The following is a 24,507-nucleotide window of genomic DNA, read 5'->3' on the forward strand; positions in this document are numbered from 1 at the left end:
TCTGCTGACCGGCGCTAGGTTGAGTATTTCAACCTTTGTATTTTTTTTTTATTTATGCGAATACCTCAAATGCCCGCGAGGGGCGTTACATGAGGGGGGTGTGAACTAATAATACAACAAGCACTATCACATAATGAATATATTAATATAACTAGTACGCGAGGTTACATATGTTCAGTAACACACAAACAAAATAATACAAGTAAATGAGACACACTTTATAATTCAAAAAAGGAACACAACTGTCTGCGAAATGCAGAAACATCAGAGATGGTGGCAATGGATTGGGGAAGGTCATTCCAAATGTCAATAGCATGTGGAAAGAAGGAATTGAGAAACTGGGATGAACGACAATGGATATGCTCAACTTTGCATGTGTGATCAGTCCGGGCGGAGACGTAGTGTGCTGGTGCAATGAAAGAGGGTCGGGTGGCTTGATTGAAGTAAAAGTATAAAAAAAAAGTATGAAGAAAAAGTATACAGCACCAAACACGGTGCTGAATATAATATATCAAAAAGATTTACTAAGTGCAAAGGACTGACATACTATGCCTCAGAGGTGAGTTGGCGCAGCAGAGAAAGGTTCGAAAAGTCGTCGTGTTTAGATGGAGTTCCTGCGTCTACTTGTGTTTCGCTGGAAAACCGCCCAAGCAGCAAATCTTGGCCTAATATCGGCTGAAGATTGGCAATACTGGCCCAATATTGGAACTGCCGATATTTTGCCAATGTTGGGCCAATATATTTTGCTGCTTGTGCGGAAGTTACGTTCGGTACCTCGTCTGTCTCTGTCGTCGCGCCTGTCCGATATTCCTCCGGCTCGGATTTGAAGGGATCTGATTCAATGGATCTGCGTGACCAGCCGAAGACGGCGTTGATCTCTGTCAACATATGATCGCGAAGATATCGTTCGTTAAATATGAATTAGCGTTACTGAAAAAGAATGAGCTGCAAATAAACGGAAGTGGCGTCTTGGAGCCCAGGATGTGGAATTACATTTTGCAAAAAAAAATTAAAAAAATTGGTATTTGGCGTAGAATTTACTTTGGCGACTTAATTTATTTATTGTATTTCCTCATGTTACTAAATTAAGATACATATTTAGACCAATTTACTTAATTTAACTCAACACCAAACCGTAACACCAAAACGTTACACGAAATTTAACCACATAAGCGATCGAAAGGGCGCAAATGATACAGAAAACTTCACTTAGCGTGCAAGTTTTTTTATTTTGCGCTAGAAGCTGGCAGTTCGTTTTCTACATGCGAGCTAAGTAGATGATATATAAGAAGCGGGAAGGATGTTGTAAATGGATAAGTACGTAAACATTTATTTTTACCTTAATTCTTCTGGAAGGAATAGTTATATCCAGACATGTACTCAAAAATGTGTTTAAGATAAGATAATAAAGACTAAAGTTAGAATATAATTAAGATAGAGTATAAATACATGAAAACCAAAGTAATTAAGATAGAGTACAAAATACTTCAAAAAGTATTTGAAATACAATTAGGATACTATTTATCATTGAACTCAAAAAGTCACCGGCCACTGGTCAATGCGGCAAGTCGCCGCTATGTGACATGAATCACATAAACTTCGCGCACCGCGCTAGCCGCCGCTGTCTGATAGGAATCAAATAAACACAAGTCCCAAAAAGATGACAAAGAGGTGCCACATAACTCCACTAAGTATATGTGACCCAGAACAAAGCAAACTTCTAGCAAGTTCCTGCACGGTGAGGTCAGAATTCGTCGTAACCACTTCAAGGCACACAGAATAGAACCCTCACTGGCTAAGGTTTAGTACACACGGGCAAGATCTCTAAACGGGGACTTCCAAGGGCCAATGTCCGGGTCATGTCCGAGGGACTCAGGAAATTTCCACTGAACAAGCAAGATAATGGAAAGACGAGACAGAGAAAGTTTGAGAGGGAGATCCAAAATATGTAATTAGAGTATTGAGTACAAAATACCGTAAAATGTATTTTAAATAGAGTATAAATACACAAAACAAAAAGTATTGAGTAGAGTACCAAATTACCGCAAATTCTATTTAAAATACAGTATTTTAAATACAATACTCCAAATACGTACAAGTCTGGTTATATCCTTGAATATGGGCGATACCTAAACCCCGAGGCAGGGAATCACTTGATAATGATAACTTAGTAACACGTAACCACGAACACTAGCCTGTCCTTCTGCAAGAGAGGACGATGCCCAGTAGAACAGCCCCTTGTTCCAAACATCAGCGACTCCCGACCTCAGTCCTGTCCATTCTTAGAGTTTGTTTTATGCTACTGAACACTCATTCTTGCAAATCAGCGAGGATCCACGTGAAGAGTCTCTGAGGTATGATGGTCAGTTTCTTGTAGGTTATGTTGTTTAGTCCATCGGTGTCGTATCGACCTGTGGCTTCGCTCAGCAACTTTGACCTGGATGAAGTGAAAATAAAAAATAAAATAAAACTTGAGAGCTGGACTGTCCCGAATTCCTGCGGTCGCCAGCAGCAGTGTGCAGCCAAACTGCACTAGCTATAGGCGTCAGTTATACTGCTCAATCTTCTAAGCCGCAATGCGCTTTTAGGCCTTTGGCAACTGTTTTGTTCATACCATTTTCCTAAGTTTCGCAAATCTACATGATATTGCTAAGCACTAGAACTTTCTGCAATTTCGTGGAGGCATACTGGGTGTCCTATTGGCGAGTAGTATTAACAACAGTCGCAACGAGCCTATAGTCGATTTGCCCACTCAGTGTCAGCGGTTGCTTGCTGTGGGACCTCACGCCATTTTGCCTGATGCAGTATGTACACACTAGTCTCGTGAACAACTAGAGATTACAGATTTTTATTATCATCCATCAGTTTTTTTTTATATACTACCAATTTAGAAGGTAATGATTTGGGCAGAATTACCCTGCCCTTCTATTATGCTATCGTGTTGGAACATTCCCTGTGGCTGCTGGAACAGCCACAGAGCAAGGCACGTCAGAACGTTTATACAAATCAAATTTTTCAAATCTACATTTTGGGTACAGGGCTTGCATTACAATTTTCCTGTAAGCCATGCAAAAACAATATTATCGCTATCAATATTTCGTCAGTGCCAAACCAGATCACCACATTTGTGATCAAGGAAACCCTGTGGCATGGTTCATTCAAGGTTGGCTGATACTTTTGCTGGAAATAAATCATGGTGTAAATATAATGTAATCTGCTCCCAATTACTACTATTTCGGAGGACCACGTGCAATCCTGCAGCAGGGGCAGCTACCATGGCGGCGAGCAGTTCGTATTTGTGGAACACGGATGCATAATCAAGTTATGTGTCGAACCAGCTGAGATTTTGCAAATATTACAGGGATAGTGTGGAGAACAAACAATGTCAAGGGGAAGAGTATGTGAATGGTGCAGACAGTTTGGCGAAAGAGTGGTGACGAATCCCCGATGGAAATTGGTGTCCTGAGGCTGGAACACCGAAGACACAAAGCCTCAAGTGCCTACGATCACTGAATGAAGAGAGAATAGGAAGTCACTGAAAAGGTTAGTCATTTATGGGTTCGAGTCCTGCAACTGGCTAACCTTTTCAGTGACTTCCTACTCTCTCTCTTCATGAAGCACATGGACACGTTCGTCCGACTGCAATCACGGCAGTGAAGATCGGAGGCGTTGAGCAAGCCATCCTAGAGAACCGGCGAGTTCGGGACATTGCAGCCTAGCGCAATATTAGTGTCGGCAGTGTGGAGACTGTTAGGTTCAACTCTTTAATAGGAGGATACAATATGCAAGAGACGGGCGAGTCGCCCGTGATACATGAGTTCGCTCTGCCTCAGCAGCTTCGACTGAGGAAAACTGCGTCAGCCGCGGCAGACAAACGCGAGCTTCCCTTTGCTTTTCAGCCTTCAGGTACGTTGCACCCTCACGTGGAGAGCTTCGGATACAATTGCACGTACACGTATGGAGAGCACAGGGAACATCCAACAGAGACATCCATTCCCGAGCGCTTACTCTACCATAAAGTCTGTGGTTCCCTGCCACCTCACTTGTGACCAGAAGCGAGCGCGCACAGTTCCTATTCTGAGTCTCTGAGCAGCTGCTGAACTGGTTTCAATCTGAGGGGGACGAATTTTTGCAAGGAAATGTAGAGGACGATGGTCTTCCTCTACATGAGCCCCAACCGGCGATGATGGTATGCCACGGAGAGGCGTTGACGGTGGCCTATCTCCATGGCCGCGCCGGTGGAACTGAGGCAGGTGCTCCAGGCGCGTGGCCATCTTCGTCGTTGTCCACGGCCCGCTACAGAATCATCACATTTTATGAAACTTGGATGTATCATTTCACCCCATAGACAAAGAGAAACAGCATGGAATGGAGACATAAGGCTTCCACGCCGCAAAAGAAAAGCGAGATGTAGCCGTCTGCTGGGAAGTCCGTGGGAACTGTCTTCCGGGACATGCGGGATGTCATCCATGTGGACGTCTTGCAGCAAGGGGTCACGATTATAATACCCAGTACTACTACACGTTGATAAAGGGTGCCGTGCGAAAAGCAATTCGCAAGTAAAAGCCCGGGATGTTGTCCGGAAGGGTCATTCTTCATGACAATGCCCTGCCTCACATGGCAAATTTGACGGTAGTACTAGTAACCCAGGCTGAAATGTGCTGGATAATTTTGCCCCACGCCCCCTTACAGCCCAGATTTAGCCCGAAGCGATTACCATTTGTTTGGGCCCCTTAGAGAGCACCTTGGAGGAAAGACGTTCCACACAGATTGAAGCCCTCCAGAATGATGTCCCGCTGTGGCTACGACAGCAGCCCACTTTTTTCTATGCATCAAAGGCATCAAAGAGTTGCTACAGCGAGGCAGTCTCGGTCAACCGTGAGCGACCCTTGTACGTACCTGAAGTAGCAATTTACTAAAAAAATAAGTAACTAAGACTGGTGACTCGTAGCGTAATAGCTCCTCTCAACCTCAAACTCTATCGAATGACGTGTAAATTGTTTCAGTTCTTGCCTATCAGCGCTTTCGTGTGCCAATGTGAGCTTGCTTTTCGCGTTGACATTCATTCTTACTTGTTCTAAGGCAGATAAAATCGCGTAGATACAGGCAAGCTGGTGGAGGAACTCTTTTTCACTACACTTTGTTCTAAGACGTAAAGTAATGGGGCGCAATATTTTAAAATTGCTTTGCTGCTATTGTGATCGCCTTATGCAGCGGTCTCAAATGGATCACCGGAACACAGGGCCCGCACACTATACATATAATGGATATGTACAAAAGTTTACCTGGAAGGGCTGCGCTCTGCACGCTTGTGAGGAAGCATGATGTACTTTGCTACATCCGGTGAATATCTTCTGACTTTAAGACCATGATCATTGACCCTAAAAGAAAGAAAGTGATCGAAGTAAAAATGAACAGCTTTCGCTAAACTTAAAGGGATGGTCGCGTCTGCTCCAGTCAATTTCGAAACTATAATGTCATTTTATTCCTCGTGGGAGCCTACTGATCAAAAATCCCACGCGAAATAGTGGTGTAGTTTGACTGTTATTCGATGAGATACATGACAACAGCAGACGCCGGATGTTGAGAGCATATCGGAACTCCCTCCCTGGAAAAACGAGAAAACGTCACTCCCTAAGAACCAATGAGGACGCGACCTTGAGAAAATCAATGCCGCGGGCGGCTCATAGAACAACAGGTCGTCTGGACGGCGCGGCGCCTTTCCTCCTATGAGCGCCGCGCTCTCACTCCTCCTTTTAGGGGATGACGTCACGCCGCCGGAGCTCCTGCAGCCGCGGAAGCAGCGCTGATCTTTAAAATTCGTTTATTGAATATCTAAGCACTTTTCGAACGGAAAAAATAGCCAGGTAGGCTATCGGCCGATGCCGAACATAGTGGTATGGGTTTCATAGATGGGTTTCCGGATGCGACCGTCCCTTTAAGCAATAGATACAGTCTTTATAACCTCTCGAGTTTGAAGGGGTTAATCCGAATTAATATATTACAAAACAGCACAAATTTTACTGCTTCATTCGTGTGAACTCTTTTAAAAAGGCGGGGGGGGGACCATTTGGCGCAGGTCGTCAAAGGCAACACTTACACTCTAGACGCATTGCCACAACTGGATAGTCCCTTTCAGGACTAACTAAGGATAAAGCCTATGTGGAGTCCAGAGACATCTTGCTGTACTGGGGAGCCAATTTCAGGATCAGGGAACTACAATGGGAAGTAATTTGCAATTTAGGGGACTAGAAGCTGTAATTGCTCTCCGATTTACTTAATTTCTTTCTTAAAGCGCACGTATTGTAACGCATATCAGAATAATGTGTAAAAAAATTCTCTTCCACATGATGTAGTTGCCTCGATACAGACTTTAGTGCGCACTGCACAGCGAGTGATGATGTCAGAGATGCGAGAGCTTGCAGTAGGCGGCTCCACATGGATCACTTGATGTGTCTTTCCGCTCGAATATTGAAGAAGGTAATTCCCATACAGTGTCTTGCAAAACATCTTTTTTTAAAAAACTAACTTGAACTCACCTGTAGAACATGTCATCGTCTTCCCCTCCCCAACCCCAGTACTTGTTGGAGAAACCATTGACCATTTTTACGTGGTCTTTGGTCATTGCGCATGCTCCACCAAAGAAGTCCTGGTAGGGGAGGCTGAATAGATCAATAACAATGTTGAAATACATAGAAACAGTTTCAAATGGGGGTTTGTTACAAAGTGTAGTCCTATCCCTGCGTATCCATGAGATTTCTCGCACCGGTTATGGAAGGCATCTACAGACACCGTCAGGTGCCTAGGATGATCAGAGCACGTGTAGAGATTGTGATCATTTACAGGAATCATATCGACGTCATGGAAGATGAAGCACTCGAAGCCATGTAGTCCGGATGCTACTAGGTAGCCAACGTTGAAGAGCTTGCCACGATTGAAGAGGTCTTTGCCTGCCTGAAAATATATTCATGGTGTTTCACCTAACATGATAAAAAATCGTATTAAAAACTCCCCTTCACAAACGCTACACAACCCTTCACACGACCCTACACTACGCTAACACAAGACAGCATCCGAAGCCAAAGGAGCCTTTCGTGCTTCCTCCGACTCAGCTTGGCGTCTCCGTCTCGGAGCCTCTGCCTTCTTTCGTCAGTGCTCCTACGCACAGCTTTCATAACCCATGGCGCGACCACGCTGACACGTCTGAACCTGTGAACACCACAGCTGCACTGGCCGGTGCGCAGCGTCGCGCGTCCTCCACGAGCCCTCTCCTTCCCTCCTTCTCTCTACACTCACCCAGCATGCGCGCCGCGCCGTGGCTACAGACAGACCACGCCGCGATTCTTGCGTACCGAGGACTCTAATGCTGACGCATTAAAAAACTACTTGCCCGAACATTATGAGGTCAACGCTGTTTATCTCGGGGGAGATTTTACTATGACTTCTGAGCACATTTGTCGAATTCGATTCGAGCGAAAATTGAACTTTCCCAATTGAACTCTCCCTCTCTAGCATTACATCATAACTCATTGCAGTTCTGCTTCTACATTTGACCCATACATGCAAACCATTACGCGCAATTTAAAGTGATCTCCTCATTTTCTTAGCAGTTCGTGTTATACTCCTCGTTGCATCAACAGGGAGACTGCTATTTTTTTGTTTGTTTGTTTGTTTCAGTGTCGGGATTTTAAAACAGCAATTTTTTCAAGCCACCGTCAACGGTAGCGCCAAACAGCGCTGAGAGACATCGGCAGACGAACAGGAAATTACGTTTTATCTGTGCACGCTTGCCCGAAGTACCCGAACATCACCATACCGAAAGCAGTTCTCCGGTGGCCGGCTCCCTCTTTACGAGCTCCTGCGTCGTCATGGAAACGGAAAAGAATGCACTTCCTTTCTTGGCGATAAAACGTCACTCGAAAAACGGACGAGGAATTGAGGGCGATTTTGGCGCTCGCCCCCACGCAGGACCACTGCCACTGCAGTGCCACTGCCGTAGCTTCGTAAATTCTAGTCCGCACTATATTGCGTTCAAAGGCGTCCGTCCGGCAGGGTCCGCGTGCGTCTCCCGCATTCGTTTCACATTTCCGTCCGCATCTTTGCGCAACCTATTTGCTAGAGATTCTTCGTTATCCCATGGCAACAGACTAGGGAGCCAATCATATGCACTCCTGTCGTACAGCGTGCGTCACTCCGCTCAAAAGTTGAACTCGCTCAAACCCATGCGCCCGTCGCCTGCGAGGGTTATGCGTGGGTTCGCGGACGGACCGATCGCTGTTGGACGCATCGAAACGCTACAGTCCGGACGCGGGATCGCAGAAATATGTGTTTTGATGTGCATGTTTAGTACACATAAATAGGGCCCGGAATTTTAGGCATTTGCCTATGAATGCCTACAAACGCCTAAATGCGACATTTTCGGGGTTGCCTGCCTGCCTTCAACATTTTTAGATGCCATTACAGCCTTTTTTAGAGGTGCAAACGCGCCTTTCAGGCTCATGCTGCGTGCTGCATTCTACTTTTCGTCTCTGCGTGTTTGCGCCTTTGTTCCCTTTTTTTTTTTTTTTGCCTTTGGTTTGCTTCAGTACCTTGGGTTGCTAGAAGTTGTTCATCTATCAAAAGATCAAAAGATTTGGCCTTTCTTGGCCTTTCGATATCTCCGAGGGCAGAGAACTAAAAGCATATTATGCTACATAGCGCGGTTCTATGCCGTCTCAGCATTCGTGTACTGGAAGTCAAAGCTTGTACGGTACCGTACCCTTTGGACGAGCACGTTCTCCTGGATTCTGAAACATCAACAAAAGCAAAGAGCGTACCAGATAAACGCGCCTATTTAGGCATTTTATTGCCTATTTTGGTGTTTCTGAGGACTAGAGCACTGCACGGGCCTAATTTTCAGGCCCATGCCCGGCCCAGGCCTGGCTGTTACGGCCCGCACCTGGCCCGGGCCCGCTGTCTTCTATAGATTCACAGCCCGGGCCCGACCCGAGCCCGACTCGGCCGGCCCTGGCCCGCTGTCTTCTATAGATTTACAGCCCGGCCCGACTGCTTCCATGCTCAGGCCCGGTCCTAGCCCGTCCCTGCTCTATATGTTCTCGAGGCCCGGAGGCGTATTTAGATTTACTAAAGAGCACAGCGCAGCCAGGAAAAGGACGCAGCTAACTGGTGGAGAGTGAGGAGGTACACTCGAACGGATCGGGTGTGTTTCTCTGCCGGCAAGCCGCTCTGTGCTTTGTGCTTGCTTGCTTGGGAAGGCAACGCGCAGCGGCGCGTGGGCGATATGTATGTACCTTGCGGTTCAAGAGGGACTCATCTCCGCTCTATTGCGCATGCACCGGTGTTAGTTCCCCTTTCTCGAACTCTCATGCGAACGAAATATGTCAGAACACCTAACCTAACTGACCCTCGTGCCGGACTCTCAGCGCGCCCGCCACACCAATCGTCCCCAAATGTGTGTGAGTGCACGTTTGAAATCCAGACACATTACACTAAATAAGCATGATCACATATAAAAAAGTAATAAAGTAATAGTTCTCAGGTGAGAATACCATGATATCCCATACCCAATGGGGAAAAAAAGTGACATGAAAATTCAGCTGTCCAGTCTCGTGAAATATGTTCGCTACATGCCGGACCATGGCCGGCGTTGTCAAGCCCGTACCCGGCCCGGGCCCGGTGGCTGAAACCGGAGCCCGGGCCGGGCCGGGCCGGGCCGGGCTCGGGATTTCGGGAAAGCCCGGGCCCATGCAATGCTCTACTGAGGACTTCAACGCCTGCCTTTTCCCATCCTTTTTAGTGCCTATATTTCCAGGCCCCACACGTAAATCAATATTTACGAGGCGATTCCTTCAAAAGTTTGGAAATGGTCTTAAGGGCGGTCTGTCCGACAGCGTTTCTGTGTGACGGACGAATGGATTTCCTATTCACGTCCGCACCTTTGCTTTGCGAGAAATGGCTCGCGATCCAGTCACGGCCGACTACGTGAAGAGAAGTAAAAGCAGAACGCACCCGGCACGGTTGCCGGGACAGTGAGCGACATTCCTTGCGTCGCTCCGACCAAAAATTGAACCCAGCGAACCCATGCGTCCGTCGCTTCCGAGGGAGCTTGCGTCGGTTTGCTGACGGACGCACTGAAACGCAATAGTGCGGACCAGACTTGAGGCACGTAGATTGCAATGACAGAATTTCGGTAGGACTCTGAAGACACGAGATCGCTGTGACACTTTAAGATACTATACCTGTTCCACCACAAATATTTGATATTGAAGTTGCTGTCGTCTCAGCATGTGATGCATGTGGTAGATGAACGCACGCAAGTGAGCCTCACGGTCTCTGTAGGGGATGATGAGGGCTACTTGGTGCCTCGATACACATTCATGGGGCGCGTACCTCCCTCCGACGAAGACGTCAGGAAAAGATTTCTCTTGTTGTTCCAAGGAAGGAGGGTTTTGTACAACGTCCATCGTTCCAACTGCAAGAAGGTTTGTTTCTACGTAAACCCGCTTGTGAGTCAATGAAACTAGACTGTCTAGACGAAGTGGCAGGCACGCAATATCTTCGTTGAGATAATGGCATCGTACAGGGTCTCTGCAGGACGTCACATGTAACACCAATTAAATGAATGAAGCGCGACCGAGTTCTCGAAACCTGGTAAAAACAAGAATAATTGGCTAAGGGATGTCTAGTGCGCAGTTTCATGCTGTTCAGGGCTTTTTATTTCTGTTAGCGCCATTGACATTTGCAGCCGTGCAAAACGTATGGCAATGGGGACAGCTACAGATGGCTTACAGCTGCCCAGGTGTTCAGCATAACAGGTGCGTGAAAGGTAACCTACATGAGATTGTGCGGGCATTGTGCGATGTATCAAAACATGTTCTAAGCTGGAACTTGCATTACTTAACTTCCGTCGTTGCGCTCAACATTCATTTTCCGATCTCGCCATTTGCGGGTGGCTTAGCCGTTATCAGATACAACTGAGTTCCAGCTATTGCATGCTGAAGTGCACAACGTCTGTAAACCGGCTACATGCATAGCCTTGACAAGAATGGTGTGAATTTTCTAGCTCAGCTGATATCGATGACATCGATAGACTCCTATGAATCCCTAGGAGAGCCCTACGCAGATCCGTGTCTGTCAGTATCTATACTACTGTCTCCGTTAACTTCGCAACTTGCGAGTGGCCACACTGAGAGACGAGACGAGAAGGTGAAACCCACCGAGGTATGGTGGCATTTCTGGGCAGCTGTTGATCATAGAGCTGTTTACGGAGAATGTGTTGACCTTCACGTGGCAGTTTGTACTGGAATGAGAATTTCCAGTGTCAGGCACAGAACAGGCACACATGATCCTCCAATTCTGTCATACCAGGAATAGTTCGTGTTTCCTCGTAACCACCACAACAGGAGCACGACGCTCACCAGCATAAATGCTGTGAAAGTTCGATAGCATCTCCATAATGGTCCAGGGCTGCTCGAACCATTGAATGCTCTTCGTTGCCCCTGTAACACAGGTGTCGTGTTAGCCTTCTGGTTGGAGTGTTAGGATCCCGTCGTCTTCAATAAAAGGGATGTAACGACTGCTTATGTTTGAGCTGCAAAAATTCTAATTTCGTAAGGAATAAGAATTAGTCACCTGATATTCAAGTGGAGGAACGGCGCATGCGTAACTGCAACTACCTTTGTCTGTTCACAGACGTGTGACCAGGTGCAATTACAAGAAATTGTTGAAAGACGATTGGACAAAAAGAAAAAAAAAGATGGATACGAGCGGATAAGTGTATTACCTAGCTCTATTAAAGATAGCGCATTATTTCAACTGTAAAAGCAAAACTTGAAAAACTGATCTGTGCGCAATACAATGCACGCATGCAATGGTATGTAACCTGGTGTCTAAATGGGTTATCGTACTTTTCTTGCGACAAATTCAATCTCTTCCTATTATTTTTTGCGTCAACATCAACATCGTATCCTTTTTTTTTTTTCGGAGTCCTGGGAATCGTAAACGCCAGACACGGAATTTCGCCTCCGGAGACTTTGTAGAAAAGAAATGCACTACCTTTATCCCCTCAGCAATTTGGTTCGGAATTTTACAGTTACTTAAAAGGGGCACTAAAATGCAAAAACAACTCGCTCTTAAATGAAAGTCCATGTTTCGATTAGCATAATGCAAGTAAAATTAGTTCACACAGCGCTACCGTTAGAAGAAAAACGCAATGAAAACAGAGTCGTCTTTGGCGGCAACGAATGGGATCCCCAGGTCGCAAAGATTGGCGGCATCCAATGAGACAGCAGGAGAAGCGCGTGCATACCTATCGTGGTATGTGGATTTTGAACGGGTCCGATCGTACTGTTCCGTATATGCGCGGCACAGTGCACACTGCTGCATTTTTCAATGCCGATACACTGGATCGTAGCCCACAACAGTTCGCGAATGTTCCACGGAACATTTATCTTCACGTCCTCCGGACAGCGACGCCAGTCCGCTTCGCAACGCGCACTACGTTTTTCACCGGGACTGCTCCATGACGTGGCACGCGTGTGCACGCGCAGCATGGACTAAAAACACCTATGCACGAGCTGAAACGACATCCACAGCTTAGCGCCGAAGCAAGAAATAGTCTGGTATAATTTCGATTGTACATTCGTAAAGGAATCAAAATTTATGATAACAAGATCGAAATTAACATAGCGTGTAACGTAATTTGAAGTGAACTTGTTTTTGCATTTCAGTGCCCCTTTAAATAATGTGACCGCTCTGCACCTTGAAGTCTTGGAATTGCCCATGATTATTTGGAGACTGCAAGACAATGCATGCTGTAACTAATTGGGATCAGATTTACACGTAACGTGGGTTGGCCAAGATTTGTGTGGCGATACGCTAGATGTGCCGCAGAGAAGGACTGCGGATCATTTCGACCACCTGGGGTCCTTTAAAGGGCACTCAAGTGCAAAGATTTCGCGTCGTGAAATGAGATGTGAAGTTACCTTGATACCAATGCAAAAGGAACGGGGTTCGCCAGTTGTATCATTCGGGATTTATGATCGATAGAAAGGAGGGAAATGCGGGGCGCGCTTTCATTGGTCTCCTCTCCTCAAACGAGTTTTCCAATCATCGCGGAATATCGTTTGAGGAGACCAATGGGAGGCCTCTCTGCGTTGCCGGACTACTTGATTAGGAGAGAAAGAGAGAAAGCGTAAATTCAGTTTTTTTTTTCTATTGATCATAAATCACGAAGGACGCAACGGATGAACCCCGCTCCTTTTGTATTGCTGTCAAGGTAACGTCATCTTTCATACCGATATTTTTTTGCACTTTAGTGCGTGCTTCCTTCCTTCCTATTTAAATTGGCGCCATAAACAAATATACATATACAGATGACCTCCCACCCTTCTATTTTACGGTAACATTTATTCATGAAACGTAGAAACGAAAATGGCAACATGCTCCCACTTACTTGTGCCACAGTCAAAGGCATCCTCACACTATTCCCTTGACCTTCCGGTTTCGAAGGTCGCACTCACTGCGAAGAAGTGCGTTGCACGTGTAGCGCACCGAGCTCTTCTCCGTTAATATCCGATCTCGTCACGTCCACAGAATTTCAAATGGTTTGAGACTATCTGATTGCCGTCTTAGTTACGATCGATTGGAGAAGCAGGGACGCAGTGAAACCAATGCCTATTTCATAACGAACCAGTTGTAGCACAACGAATGAAGGAAATTTTCGCAGACAATTGCGTCATGTCTGCCACTTGTAGCTCCAATACCATCTGTCATGTACTGCGGTGTACGGTCGAGCGAAACAAAATAGCTGCGTGCGCTTGCTTTGTGTATCAAGTTCCGTAGTGCGTGAGGACCAAGTGCGCTGTTCAGCTGTCCTTCCAAGACGTTGTCTCTCGATCTAACGCGGAAGCGTCATAAAATTAATTTCTGGTTTTGCGACGTATGACCTCACGGGGACGCCCAATCTGCCACACGGATGGCAACGTTGCTCGTCGGAGGTTGCTTTCCGACACTTACCCACAGCTGCTAGCAGCCTTCCAGCGTCGGTCGGAAAGCGGAGACGCGCGCGCCGTTGCTGGGAGACACGCGGTGGTGACATCACCTAGTCTTGGAGAATAGACGGTTTTAAAAGATGCGTGATGAGTTCCAATAACCAGCGCTAGAGTTGTGCCTAACTCGTTACAAGTAACTCGTTACTTGGTAACGGTTACTTTTTTTGGTAACGAAGTAACGATTCAGTTACTTTTTAAAAAATGGTAATAGTAACGGAATCAGTTACAAACATTGGTAACTCGTTACTGAGTTTCTCGTTCCTTTTCTTCAGCGCGGGGGAGCACATTTCGGCACTCCGTGTGGCGCAATGCGTGGACCTGCGTGACACACGACCACGTGTGACTCAAAGTATTATTGCAGTCCCTCGTTGGATGTGTTGTTGACGTGCTGAATCGTCTTAAACGAAGGCCCTTGTCTTTTCTCTTGTTTCCGTAATCTCCGACCATCACTCCTTCCCAAGAATGGGTACCAATTGTGCTATGGCTACAAAAAACGCGTTTCGACTTCTAGCCTTTTCTTGTCTTTGCTAAGCTTCTGAGCGCCCTAAATTATGACGCAGCCCCTCATCTGTTTTTGGAAACCGTTGGTGATCGGTGGCACGAAAACCGGTGTCTTTTCTTGTGTTTTCATAACCTCCGATCACCCCCACTTCGGCAGCAGATGTCATCACACGAAAGAGAACGAAGATCACTGATGTAAATTTCGAGTATCAGCTTCTTGTGAAGTGCAATTTCTCGTTAATAATGAGTTGAAGGCAAGTGACGGCATGTTTGTTGGCGGCGGTAACGAAAAAGTAACTCGTTACCTGTGAGTAACGAGAACTCGTTACTTTTGTATGTTGGTAACGAGTAACGTATTTAGTTACTTTTTTCTGAAGTAGCGGGTAACGGTATTTAGTTCCTATTTTTTGGTAACTGGCACAAGTCTGACCAGCGCAGAGCAGCATGGGAACTTTTAGGGAACTTTGGGAACACTGCTGTCGTCTGCTTCGGTTATGGTTTATCTCAGCTGAAGCTGCTGCGCGCACCGGGAATGTTGTTGTTCTTCTACCTCCGCGTCTGGCCCTTTCGTAAAGGGCAACCTCCATGGAGCGAATTTTTGCAACGAAGTTCGCGCGGCGGACTGCCACGCGCGTTCCGCCGGCAGTTGTTCGCCGGCACCAGCTCCATGGAGCGAAAAACCAGCGGACGGCGTCGGGAAGTCACGCTGTGATGTCACTGTTACCAGGGTATAAGGTGAAAGCTTAGTGAAATCAATTGCTCGAAAAAGTGCATTTAACGTCACAAATTTTGCAACTAAATCCAACAACTGTCTGCAAAGATGCGCCCAGTAACGTACCGAAAAGCATATTCACTACTGCGAAAGGAAAAAATGTTTCTTGGCAGAGAATGCCTCACGTTCTAACGATGCAGTTGGCGAAACAGCGAGCAGACGACAGCATCCAGTTGCAAGAAGAGGACGATGACGATGATTCACGAGAGCAGACGACCACGTGCAGGCGATCTGGCGTAGATTCGTAGCGGAAGAGCACTTTGATTGGTTCATCTGCAGTTGACGCTTCCGGAATCGCGGACGCTGGGCGAAAATATCTGTTATGAGCAGATCGGGTGCGGACGCTCACATTTTTGACGCCTCGCGCAGGGCGTCCGACGCTGAGCGACGTTCGCAGCAGAGAAGTTCGACGAGTACAGCTTTTTCGCTGTACATTCGCTCCATGGAGGTTGCCCTTAATGCTCGAACTTCCCATGATCCCTTGTGTGGGTCCGTTCTCTTGCTTGATGACAATACACACACGTTGAATGGGTTACAGGTTTCAACTGCACAGGGGCCGTGATCTGGGTGGGTTGGAAAGTACCACCTGTGCCAGACACGTGCTTGGCGCTTCAATCGAGTGTTCTCTTTGGCGCACTCAAACCGGGGGCATGGCACACCCGGAGCGGCCACTAAACAGCAAAAAGCAACTATGGAGCGCTACACTGCTCGCTCGCTGATGCTTCCGTCGGTTACTGATAATTAGACATCGGATGTTTTGCGCTGTTTGTGTGTTGTCCTTTCCTCCTCTAGCTAGCATACTTTAGGCGAGGCAACTTGGACGAGCGACGGTTTTTCTGGCGGTCGTTACAGTGTCAAATTTTGTGTCAATTCTGTATTTGTGACTGAAATGGTGTGTTGTGGCCATGGGCTTACTAATTAACGCAAAAAAAGTTAAGTCTAATTAATGAAGTACACTGATGGAAAACATCCGTTTGGGTAGCGAAAACCTCCACAAGTGTCGTGCACAAGGTTTATCTCAATTTTTATCTCACGCAAATGTTTTTTTTAATAATTTGGGGCACTCTCTCGTGCAACACCCTGTATATCTTAGAAGGTTCGCTGAACTACTACACACTGCTACACTACTTTGTTCCTTGCCACCATGAAATGAATTATTCATTAATTACCCTTCACTACTATGTACTATTTAACATCCACTTCTACGCAACTACATTCGTGACCGCTAATTTGTCTTGTCGCTATTGCTATTATCTATATTGGCGATAGACAGGTTGCAGTCTATCCAGTCGACCCATTCGTTTGGGATGCACGTAAGGCGACCCGTATGGCTGGTTGGCTGGAACAGCGCTGGCCACCGGGCGGATCATTCGTGGATCTTGCTGGTATTGATCAGGAGGACCCTCATCAGAAGATGAGGATGAGGTGTCCTGCTTGTCATGCTGCTGACGCACCACGACACAGCCCCTGAAAGTGTTCAGTGATTAATTTTTAATAGCACACATAACGTGACAAGTATCTTAATCTTCTCTTGAACCTTTCAGCTTAAATGTATCGTATATAGAGCAATGTGCGTATGATTTTATAACCTGTACGCCTACAGTACCATAGGTCGACGTGTAAGTAGCAAGACCGTACGGATGAAAATAGCAGAGGCGTTCAAGCTGCGTATACCGAAGATATTGTTACGAGGCCTTAGACATGCTAATAGTCTATGCCCTTCTGAGACATCAAAATAATGCAGTAGTCAACCACGCTATTGAATCTGGTTGCTACAAATACCAACTAACTTAATACAAATCATAAAAAAATTGAGGGGTTCTCTCCATTGAAGAGGTCAAGCTTCTGGGCACAGAATTTACTTTGCTGACTTTCGTGATGTTAATTGTGTTAATGAGTTGATGACTGACTGATGAGTGGTAGTGACTAGTTCACAGTTCTGAAACAGCTGAAGAACCTCTCGCAGAAGACACTGGCGGTCGTTGCTTGGAAATCGCGCGTGAGAGGTGCAGGAGCCTTTTTGGACATCGAAGGTTGCTCAGCAGATTTTCTGGCTCTATGTTCCCGGACACGCTATGCTCTGTAGCCCCAAAACTTTACATACGCGATCGCAAAGACGTAATTTCTACGTCAAAAATTATACCATAACCTTGTTGTGGTTACCTTGGAACGCGAGCAAGCGCACGTCTCTTGGCAAGTTTCTTGCGCACTCCGCGTCGAATATCTTCGTAGTAGCGCTCGTAGACCTTCGTCAGCTGTTTGATCTCTTCACGAACGTGGTCGGCCATGTAGGCCAAAATGACCAGTAAGATAACAGCGACGACGCAGCCACCGACGATGTAGATACCGTATGCTCTGGCCTGAAGAAAAAAAGAGAATATGCGCTCGTATTAATATGGTTTCTATCTATGGTATCTATAGGAATGGAATGGGAAGGGAATTTGGCATTTTTCGCAGGAATGGAATTGGAGTGGAATGGTCTGGGTGCCCCGGTGGTATAGTTTTGGTTTCAACCCGTTGGTTTCTGCCCTCGCGCCCTTTGCACACATGCACCGCACCTGCACACAGTCAAGAGCCAAATAGCCTTGTCTTTGTGCTTTTTCCGTGCTGGGTAATGTCAGTCTCCTCTAGCACTGCTGGCCTTGCCAGTACGGTTACCTGTCCCTTTTCTTTTATTGGTGGAGTTAAAGGAACGGAATGGGTCTGCCAAGCCATTCCAGGAGTGGGAACTGACCATGCATTTTCATTCCGAGGAATTGAAAGGAATAATGGAATTATCACAAATCTAAATTTCCTCGGAATGGAATTTGAATGGAACGGGTGATCCCATGCATTCCGCAACCCTGCTAAGAGCACTAAGGGGTCCGTCCTGTCCATGGTCCTGTCGGCCACTTGGGGCAAGCATGCAACTGGGCCTTCGCAATGTAACCAAGCCATATAGTTCCAGCCGAGAACACAGAAGGACTACTAAGGCAGTACCCAGTGCAGTCCATACTGAGAGTATAAAGAAAGCGCTGAGTAGAGTAGGAGTCTCAAACACGGGCCGCATGTGGCCTGCAATCACATATTTTGTGGCAGAGCGGCTGATTAAGGAAGCTACATTGTCAAAAAATTTAAGGCGGACTCAAATCTATGGGGAACTTTTGTACGCAGGGTTCTCGTAAACCTTGCTAAATTTCGACATGAAACAAGTTCAAGCGTGATCCCCTCGTGTTTGTCTAGGGAATGACATACTTGAGGGCCTGGCGCAATCCCCTGATTTTTTTGTCAAATCAAAGTTTGTCAAATTTTCAATACATGGGAGTCTATGGGAGATTCCACAAAATCGCTTCTCTCGGCACGCCCGCCCGCCCGCGATATTTGGACCAAAATGATGTCATTCACTACAGTATACAATCGAGGAATTGATTGCAATCAACAAATTTGACAAACTTACTGCAGTTTTCCAGATCCCTGCGAATGAAAATAATGGCTTTGTCGTTTGCTAGCATGTTCTGCATGCTGGTGCCGATTGCATTACTTCCTTGAAAACAATTTTGCGACGGTGCAGCCAACTCTCTTCGGAAGCGAACGTTAACTAGACTGCATGAGTGCGCCTTAATGACGAATTAGAAATAAAACCGGGCACATTTTCCGAAATTGTTTTTATCTTTGCCCGGCATATAGTGCCGACCCTGTCCTTGCCCATGTAAGGCAGAACATACGCGAGTGAGCACTTCTTCTGGCTCATGAACCGCAGCAGCGTGAACTACCATTGTATAAGTAATGTGAGGATTAAGATGTGCTCACCTCTACTCTCACACTAAGTGAAATAGACACACAAAAACGGAACCACATTTTTAAGAGTCATATTAAAGTAGCAATCCTGAAGTCATGAATCGTCAACAGCTGTTTTCCGTTTGATTTTCCCATGTCGAAACGGTGAGCAAAGGCTACAATACAATGTGAAGAGCTACGTATTTTAATGGAATTCGTTTTTCGGTAATTTCTGTGCCCGATTTGGAAAGGCAACTTATTTAGTTCTTTTGGAGTGCCAACTGGAGTTTCAGTAATGAATTCCGCACACACCGTCCGGCTCCACATGCCACAATAACTACACAGCTCCTGTTTCTATATATATATTTTGTTGTATTGTATAGTTTGTTTTATTGTATTTGACTGTTTAGCCCTCCATATGTGGTGGTCTAAGGTCAATGCGACCCACGACTCGATTTGAGTTTGATGCCCCCGATGTGGTAAGATATGTCCTACAAAAAAAGGGTAATACATTTGTGTAAGCATGCTTTATACCCATTGTCATGCACCTTTCGTCAACAGTATAAGCATTGTCAACAAACAACTCACTGACCTTGCCGACCATCGCACTCGGACAGCTGCGTGTATACACCAGGTTCCAAGCTTGCAGCTCAGGCATATCTAAAACGCCCTGGCCGCAATACCGTCCTCCCGTACTAGTAACTATTGCGGTTACTTCATTATCTGTGTCTTGCGGTTTACAGCAGGACGCTGGAACACTGCAACGTTCGAAACTGGGATTGGTTTTGCTGCAGTTGAAGTAAATATTGTTGTTCCAATCTCTGTAGGATTTGTCTGACACGCCGCAACATTCGAATGCAGCCTGGATATAGTCGACTAGGCCTTGGTAGTCAGCGTTGTCCCTGTAGTTTACGATAAGGTCGATGCTGATTACGTTTTCGATGGACTAGAAAGAGACAACAAGCTTACATAAACGAGCTAAACGGCGTGGCAAGTAGAAACCAGCGGAGAGACGCGAGCACAAGGAAAAGGAGTAGACAAGACAACCGCTGGACTTGCAAGTCCACAAGCCCCAGTCCTCGTCTCAGATAAGGAGATGAGGGGTTTTCAGGAGGATGTTTTTGAACTGACCTGGCTGAGCGAGTGTACCAGTTGTATTACCGCAAGTAACTGTGTTGTGACGTTACTGTGGCTGTTGTCCTGTGTACTCCGTCTGCCTTGTACTAGAGTTTCTTCGCTGGTTTCTACTTGTCAGCTATGTACCAACTAGCCCAACATACTTCGTTAAACAGCGTTAATAAATGGTACCAGTGTCTGTTCCGTGATTTTTTTTTCCGTGATGACAAAAACTTCCATGACGTAAAATAGTGCTTTCGTAGTACAGTTTGTCTAAGTGGCATTGCATCTGTGGAGAGGAACAAGCCGCGTTTGATAGTATGAGAAAAGCTGCGTAGTATGTTCTATCACGAGCTGCCAAGCCTGTGGAACACGAAATTGTAATATATGACGTAGTGTACGATGCTGTCGCCATAATTATAGCTTGATGTGGTATACCAATATTCCGCAGCTGAAGAATCAAATAGCAGATCCCGTGAGAAGCCTCCGAATCCAAGACATCATCAAGTTCAAAGAGCGTGGTTAATGCGCCTCACTCAAAAATAAACAATACTGCTCCAAAATTAAAACTTCCGGTGTTTTTTCCTGTCTGTGGCGACTTATGGAAAGACCGGGAATATAGTTTTGAAACATTGACGTTGTACATTGTCTAATAACTTGCCCCACCAACGCGACCCTGTGTATTTTCTGTGGGATCGAACTTTACGGCACCTTTTACAAAACGAACTTTACACTGCCTTTCACTAAACAATGAACAGATTTTCACGGTCCCGGTCCCTTTCGTCACCTTTTAAAAATTCGTACTGAATTCATAACCTACCTAGTATCTTATGGTGTTCGGGGTATTGCTCTCAACCTCTTTCCTATAGCTATCTGCACGACCGCTTCCGGTTTGTTTCTGTGAATGGAACCAGCTCAGCAATTATGAAAATAACATTTGGGGTCCCACAGGGGTCGCTCCTGAGCCCAGTGTGAATCCTTTTGTTTATCAATGATACTGTGACCGTTGTCACGCGAACATGGGTGTCAGGAATCTAGCGGTTTCAGTCGCTTGGATCACGCTAGAGGAATCGCGGTCGCTCGTCTTCGGGTTTCGTAGTCTGCTAACCCACGTGAACTTTCATGTGCCAGCCAATGCTGGCCCTCGCCACCTTTGCAGTGCGGATGTGACGACACCAGATATAGTTGGGCAACCCGCTGCTCGGCCACTTCGAGCCCGGACGAAAAAAGTGCCAGCTGGCAAATTCCGGGCGCTCGAAAAGCGCCACGCGAACATGCGAGATTGCTTCGCTTTGGCCAAGCGAACATGATTGCTCGGAATCTGGCAAAAAAGTTGCCACCAAATGACCACTCGAATTCGCCACAAAGCTCTCCTAGTTCTTGCTCATCACTATCGCGTTCGAACCACCATGCAGCCTAAACTTACCTTCTTAGTGAATAGAGGGGCAACGAAAATAAACGCTGCGAAAGCGAGGACGGTATATTGAAGGATCGATAAGCTGCAGGAGTAGTGCCATAGAAGCGTCCTGTTTTCACGAAGCGAGCCAATGTATCCCAATGTCGCGATGCCGAACACGATGAAACTCGTTGTCAGGAAGGGAATCTCCAGGTGGACGATTAAGTTCACCACCACCGAGGACTCGATCCAATGTAAGTCGTCCCACCGCTCGATCAGGGAGTAAGTCTGGAGTTAACGAGAACTTTGTTTGGATGATGATGGTGGTGGTGGTGGTGATGATGATGTAATTTGGTGAATATATAATGACGAGCCTCAAAGTGAGGACCGGATGTCCGTAGTCCAGAAATGTCAGTAGCGTTTGGTGGGCTGAATGTGACCATGGACCGAGTAATTTTGTCACGGTGAGGGGGCGAAGCTGATTGATTTAGATACAGTGTAAAAGCGGGCAATGAAGAAGTATGTTCCACGTTTTCCAAGTCAGCAACCATATACGCCGTGCTTTAAAAGCCACATCAGTTGCTGAACATAGTACTGAACCATGATGTAGCATAGTTTGCACTGAATGTACTACATGGTACTCCGTGGCACATATTTGTAGGCCGAACAAAATCGTAACGGTTTTGGTAATAAGAGTCTGGGTAGAGCTATAATGCATACACACAGTGCAGCTTTGCAAGAAGGGACTGGTTAACCCCAATTGAACTAAGGCCCTCTTGGTATGTCTACCGTGCGGAATTGTTGTCGTAGACACGTCTGTTTAATGGGCAGGTTTACGTTTTGCATGGTAGCAGCGGTCAGTGCCCTGTCCTGTACGAAGTGTGAATTCAAATGGTATGCTTCCTCATGCCCCTCCGCATGGCATGCGAAGTAGTTAGCTTATATTCAATGGTAACCAACTGTAATGTGTGCTGACCCCTCCCTTAACATGTATAGTGCCATACAAACAAGAAGTATGCGTGGCATGATATATTCATTAGGTTAAGGTTCAGGTTCACCTAATCCCTTTTGAAGCAGGACATATATCGGGGGGACACCATACAGCGAAATCATCATTGGACGTGTTATACAGAGGAGGCGAATCTTTACTTGTCCAGTTCTCATGTGAAAATGTTCTGATGTGAAATTCAGGAAGTGCACATTTGGACAACTCACTTACACTTTTAAGCCGTTATAGTTTGAGCGAACTTACACTAGTAGCCAAAACAAGCCCTGAGAAAACCATTAGGGCGAGGTTGATGAGGATGAGGGACACGCGCTGTATTGGGCTCACATCCATCATCGGGGGAGCGGAGCGATGGTGACGCTTGCGGCGACCCATGGTTCAGTTCAGCTACAGTGCGAGGAACAAAGCAAGCGTTATGTGCATTCATCATAAGGGCTTGGCTCTCGATCTGTTTCCTTACTATGACGTTCATAGCGTTTGTAAGAAAGGAAGCCCGTGTGGATCGCTCAAGCGGGTGCGCTAGCTCCTACTCCAAATATACGTGTAAACCATGAGAACGTCATTGTTCATTTGCATACGGCGATTTTTGCGAGTTCTCGTGTACGGATATGGGTCCGTCACGACACAGGACGACGCGATGCAAGCGTGGCGATCCTCCACTCCACCCCCTCCCCCCAAAGGAAAAAGAAAAAAGAAATAATGACAAAGGGAGGACGGAAAGGCTGCTCCAGGTATGACTTACCGAGAGCAAAATTGTCTTCAGATTTTACAGCCTTGGATGTGAGGCTGTCCAACTCCGGGATCGGCATCCGCTGTGTACGATCGAACGTTGACGGACGATCTTCTTCTTCTACCAATGAGATAATGACGATCATACGAACATGCCTTCCTTCTTCTTCTTCTTCTACCAATGAGATAATGGCCGTGGGCCGTGTGTTCTCTCCTTCTTCTATGTAAGTGTCGATGCTTCTTCTTCCTCCTCCTCCTCCTGGTCCATTGGCCTTGATCCACAAAGGGTGACTGGACAAAGTTAAAACCGGAGTGACTGATACACAAAGTTCATAAAGTATAAAAGGCCAGCGGCAACAGAGCTACACCACCTCCCATTATGGTTGCTCCAAAAGATAACACAGGCGGTAACGACACTGTAGATTCTACCCGGGTTAGAACAACGCCACTTACAGAAGGCCTGCTTATTGCCTCCTCTCCCTCTGCTACGTGGAATTCGTCTGCTACTGATTGCAAATGATTGCAGCGTACTTGGAACTGCAGACCTGATTATTTAGACCAAAAGTGCAAAACGCTTTCCAGAAAATCAGTTTTGAGAAAGATTGGGACCGTTTTGCGCTTTATTTCCAAGTTTTCCTTCTTTGTACGCGGGGACGGTGAAAGCACGCCGGTGCCGCTTATGCTGCCTGGGGTTTTTCCTGGGCTTTCCTCAGACGTTTTCAGACATATGTCGGCGCAGTTCCTTTAGAAGTCGGCCCAGGACGCACATTCCCCCAGGGCGGCAGTCGTGACGTTGGCCACTTCTGTGACAACGACAACGACAAGCACTTTCACCACCACCGGTGAAAGGATGTTCGTGATTGGCTGCCGCCGTTGAAAACACGGTCCTGATTGGCTGACTCTTAGTTGTTACGTCACGTCGCCGAGTAAGCAAGGTTTCTTTATGTAGGTGGTGTTTGTTAGAGGCGTGTATATGCAGGTCTGACGAAGGCGGTCATAACGGGGACACTAGAGTTATACTCTAGGATTTGGTCCTGTCCACAATGTGCGCACGCTGAGGAGTGCACTCCTGAGCGGGGGAGGTGATAGGGGAGGTAGAGCTAGGCATCTAGCGCGTGTTAGGTAAACTTCATGCTGACGGGAGGTGCAGCAGATCCGAGGCGTGGGGTAAAAGTAGTGG

General features: G+C 46.5%; 2 protein-coding genes across 4 annotated transcripts; both read right to left on the reverse strand.

Moving 5' to 3' along the window:
• Positions 1–5: 5 nt before the first annotated feature.
• LOC135401019 (beta-1,4-N-acetylgalactosaminyltransferase bre-4-like) lies at positions 6–14,060 on the reverse strand. 3 transcript variants are annotated; one of them, XM_064633119.1, is made up of 9 exons: positions 13,454–14,060; positions 11,365–11,498; positions 11,217–11,299; positions 10,390–10,471; positions 10,239–10,332; positions 6,767–6,954; positions 6,540–6,662; positions 5,286–5,381; positions 6–2,437 (listed from the first exon to the last, which is right to left on the reverse strand). In XM_064633119.1, exons 1-9 carry the CDS (start codon positions 13,472–13,474, stop codon positions 2,311–2,313), a joined length of 948 nt encoding a protein of 315 aa, XP_064489189.1. In that variant the 5' UTR covers positions 13,475–14,060; the 3' UTR covers positions 6–2,310. The 3 variants fall into 3 exon arrangements, 2 of the variants coding, with proteins under 2 accessions (XP_064489189.1, XP_064489187.1); XM_064633117.1 differs by having other exon boundaries at positions 10,239–10,471; positions 13,454–14,050; XR_010424704.1 differs by lacking the exon at positions 6–2,437 and having other exon boundaries at positions 5,292–5,381; positions 6,101–6,662; positions 10,239–10,471; positions 13,454–14,053.
• A 2,269-nt stretch (positions 14,061–16,329) lies between these two features.
• LOC135401020 (tetraspanin-33-like) lies at positions 16,330–23,519 on the reverse strand. Its single transcript, XM_064633120.1, has 6 exons — positions 23,341–23,519; positions 22,845–22,985; positions 21,623–21,880; positions 19,673–20,026; positions 17,488–17,684; positions 16,330–16,791 (listed from the first exon to the last, which is right to left on the reverse strand). Exons 2-6 carry the CDS (start codon positions 22,971–22,973, stop codon positions 16,575–16,577), a joined length of 1,155 nt encoding a protein of 384 aa, XP_064489190.1. The 5' UTR covers positions 22,974–22,985; positions 23,341–23,519; the 3' UTR covers positions 16,330–16,574.
• Between the last annotated feature and the right edge of the window lie 988 nt (positions 23,520–24,507).

This window comes from Ornithodoros turicata, chromosome 7 (genome assembly GCF_037126465.1).
Source record: "Ornithodoros turicata isolate Travis chromosome 7, ASM3712646v1, whole genome shotgun sequence".
NCBI lineage: Eukaryota > Metazoa > Arthropoda > Arachnida > Ixodida > Argasidae > Ornithodoros > Ornithodoros turicata.

Excerpts from the sequence above, each read along its gene's own strand:
- LOC135401019 (XM_064633117.1), bottom strand. The coding sequence starts at position 13,474 with ATGCCTTTGACTGTGGCACAA. Across the intron at positions 10,472-11,216 it reads AGAAATGCCACCATACCTCG|TTGGAACGATGGACGTTGTA; the intron begins GTGGGTTTCACC and ends ACCTTCTTGCAG. Across the intron at positions 6,663-6,766 it reads GTAGATGCCTTCCATAACCG|CCTCCCCTACCAGGACTTCT; the intron begins GTGCGAGAAATC and ends TGATCTATTCAG.
- LOC135401020 (XM_064633120.1), bottom strand. The coding sequence starts at position 22,973 with ATGGGTCGCCGCAAGCGTCACCATCGCTCCGCTCCCCCGATGATGGAT. Across the intron at positions 20,027-21,622 it reads CCCCTCTATTCACTAAGAAG|TCCATCGAAAACGTAATCAG; the intron begins GTAAGTTTAGGC and ends GTCTCTTTCTAG. Across the intron at positions 16,792-17,487 it reads GCGCTTGCTCGCGTTCCAAG|GGGCTGTGTCGTGGTGCGTC; the intron begins GTAACCACAACA and ends GAACACTTTCAG.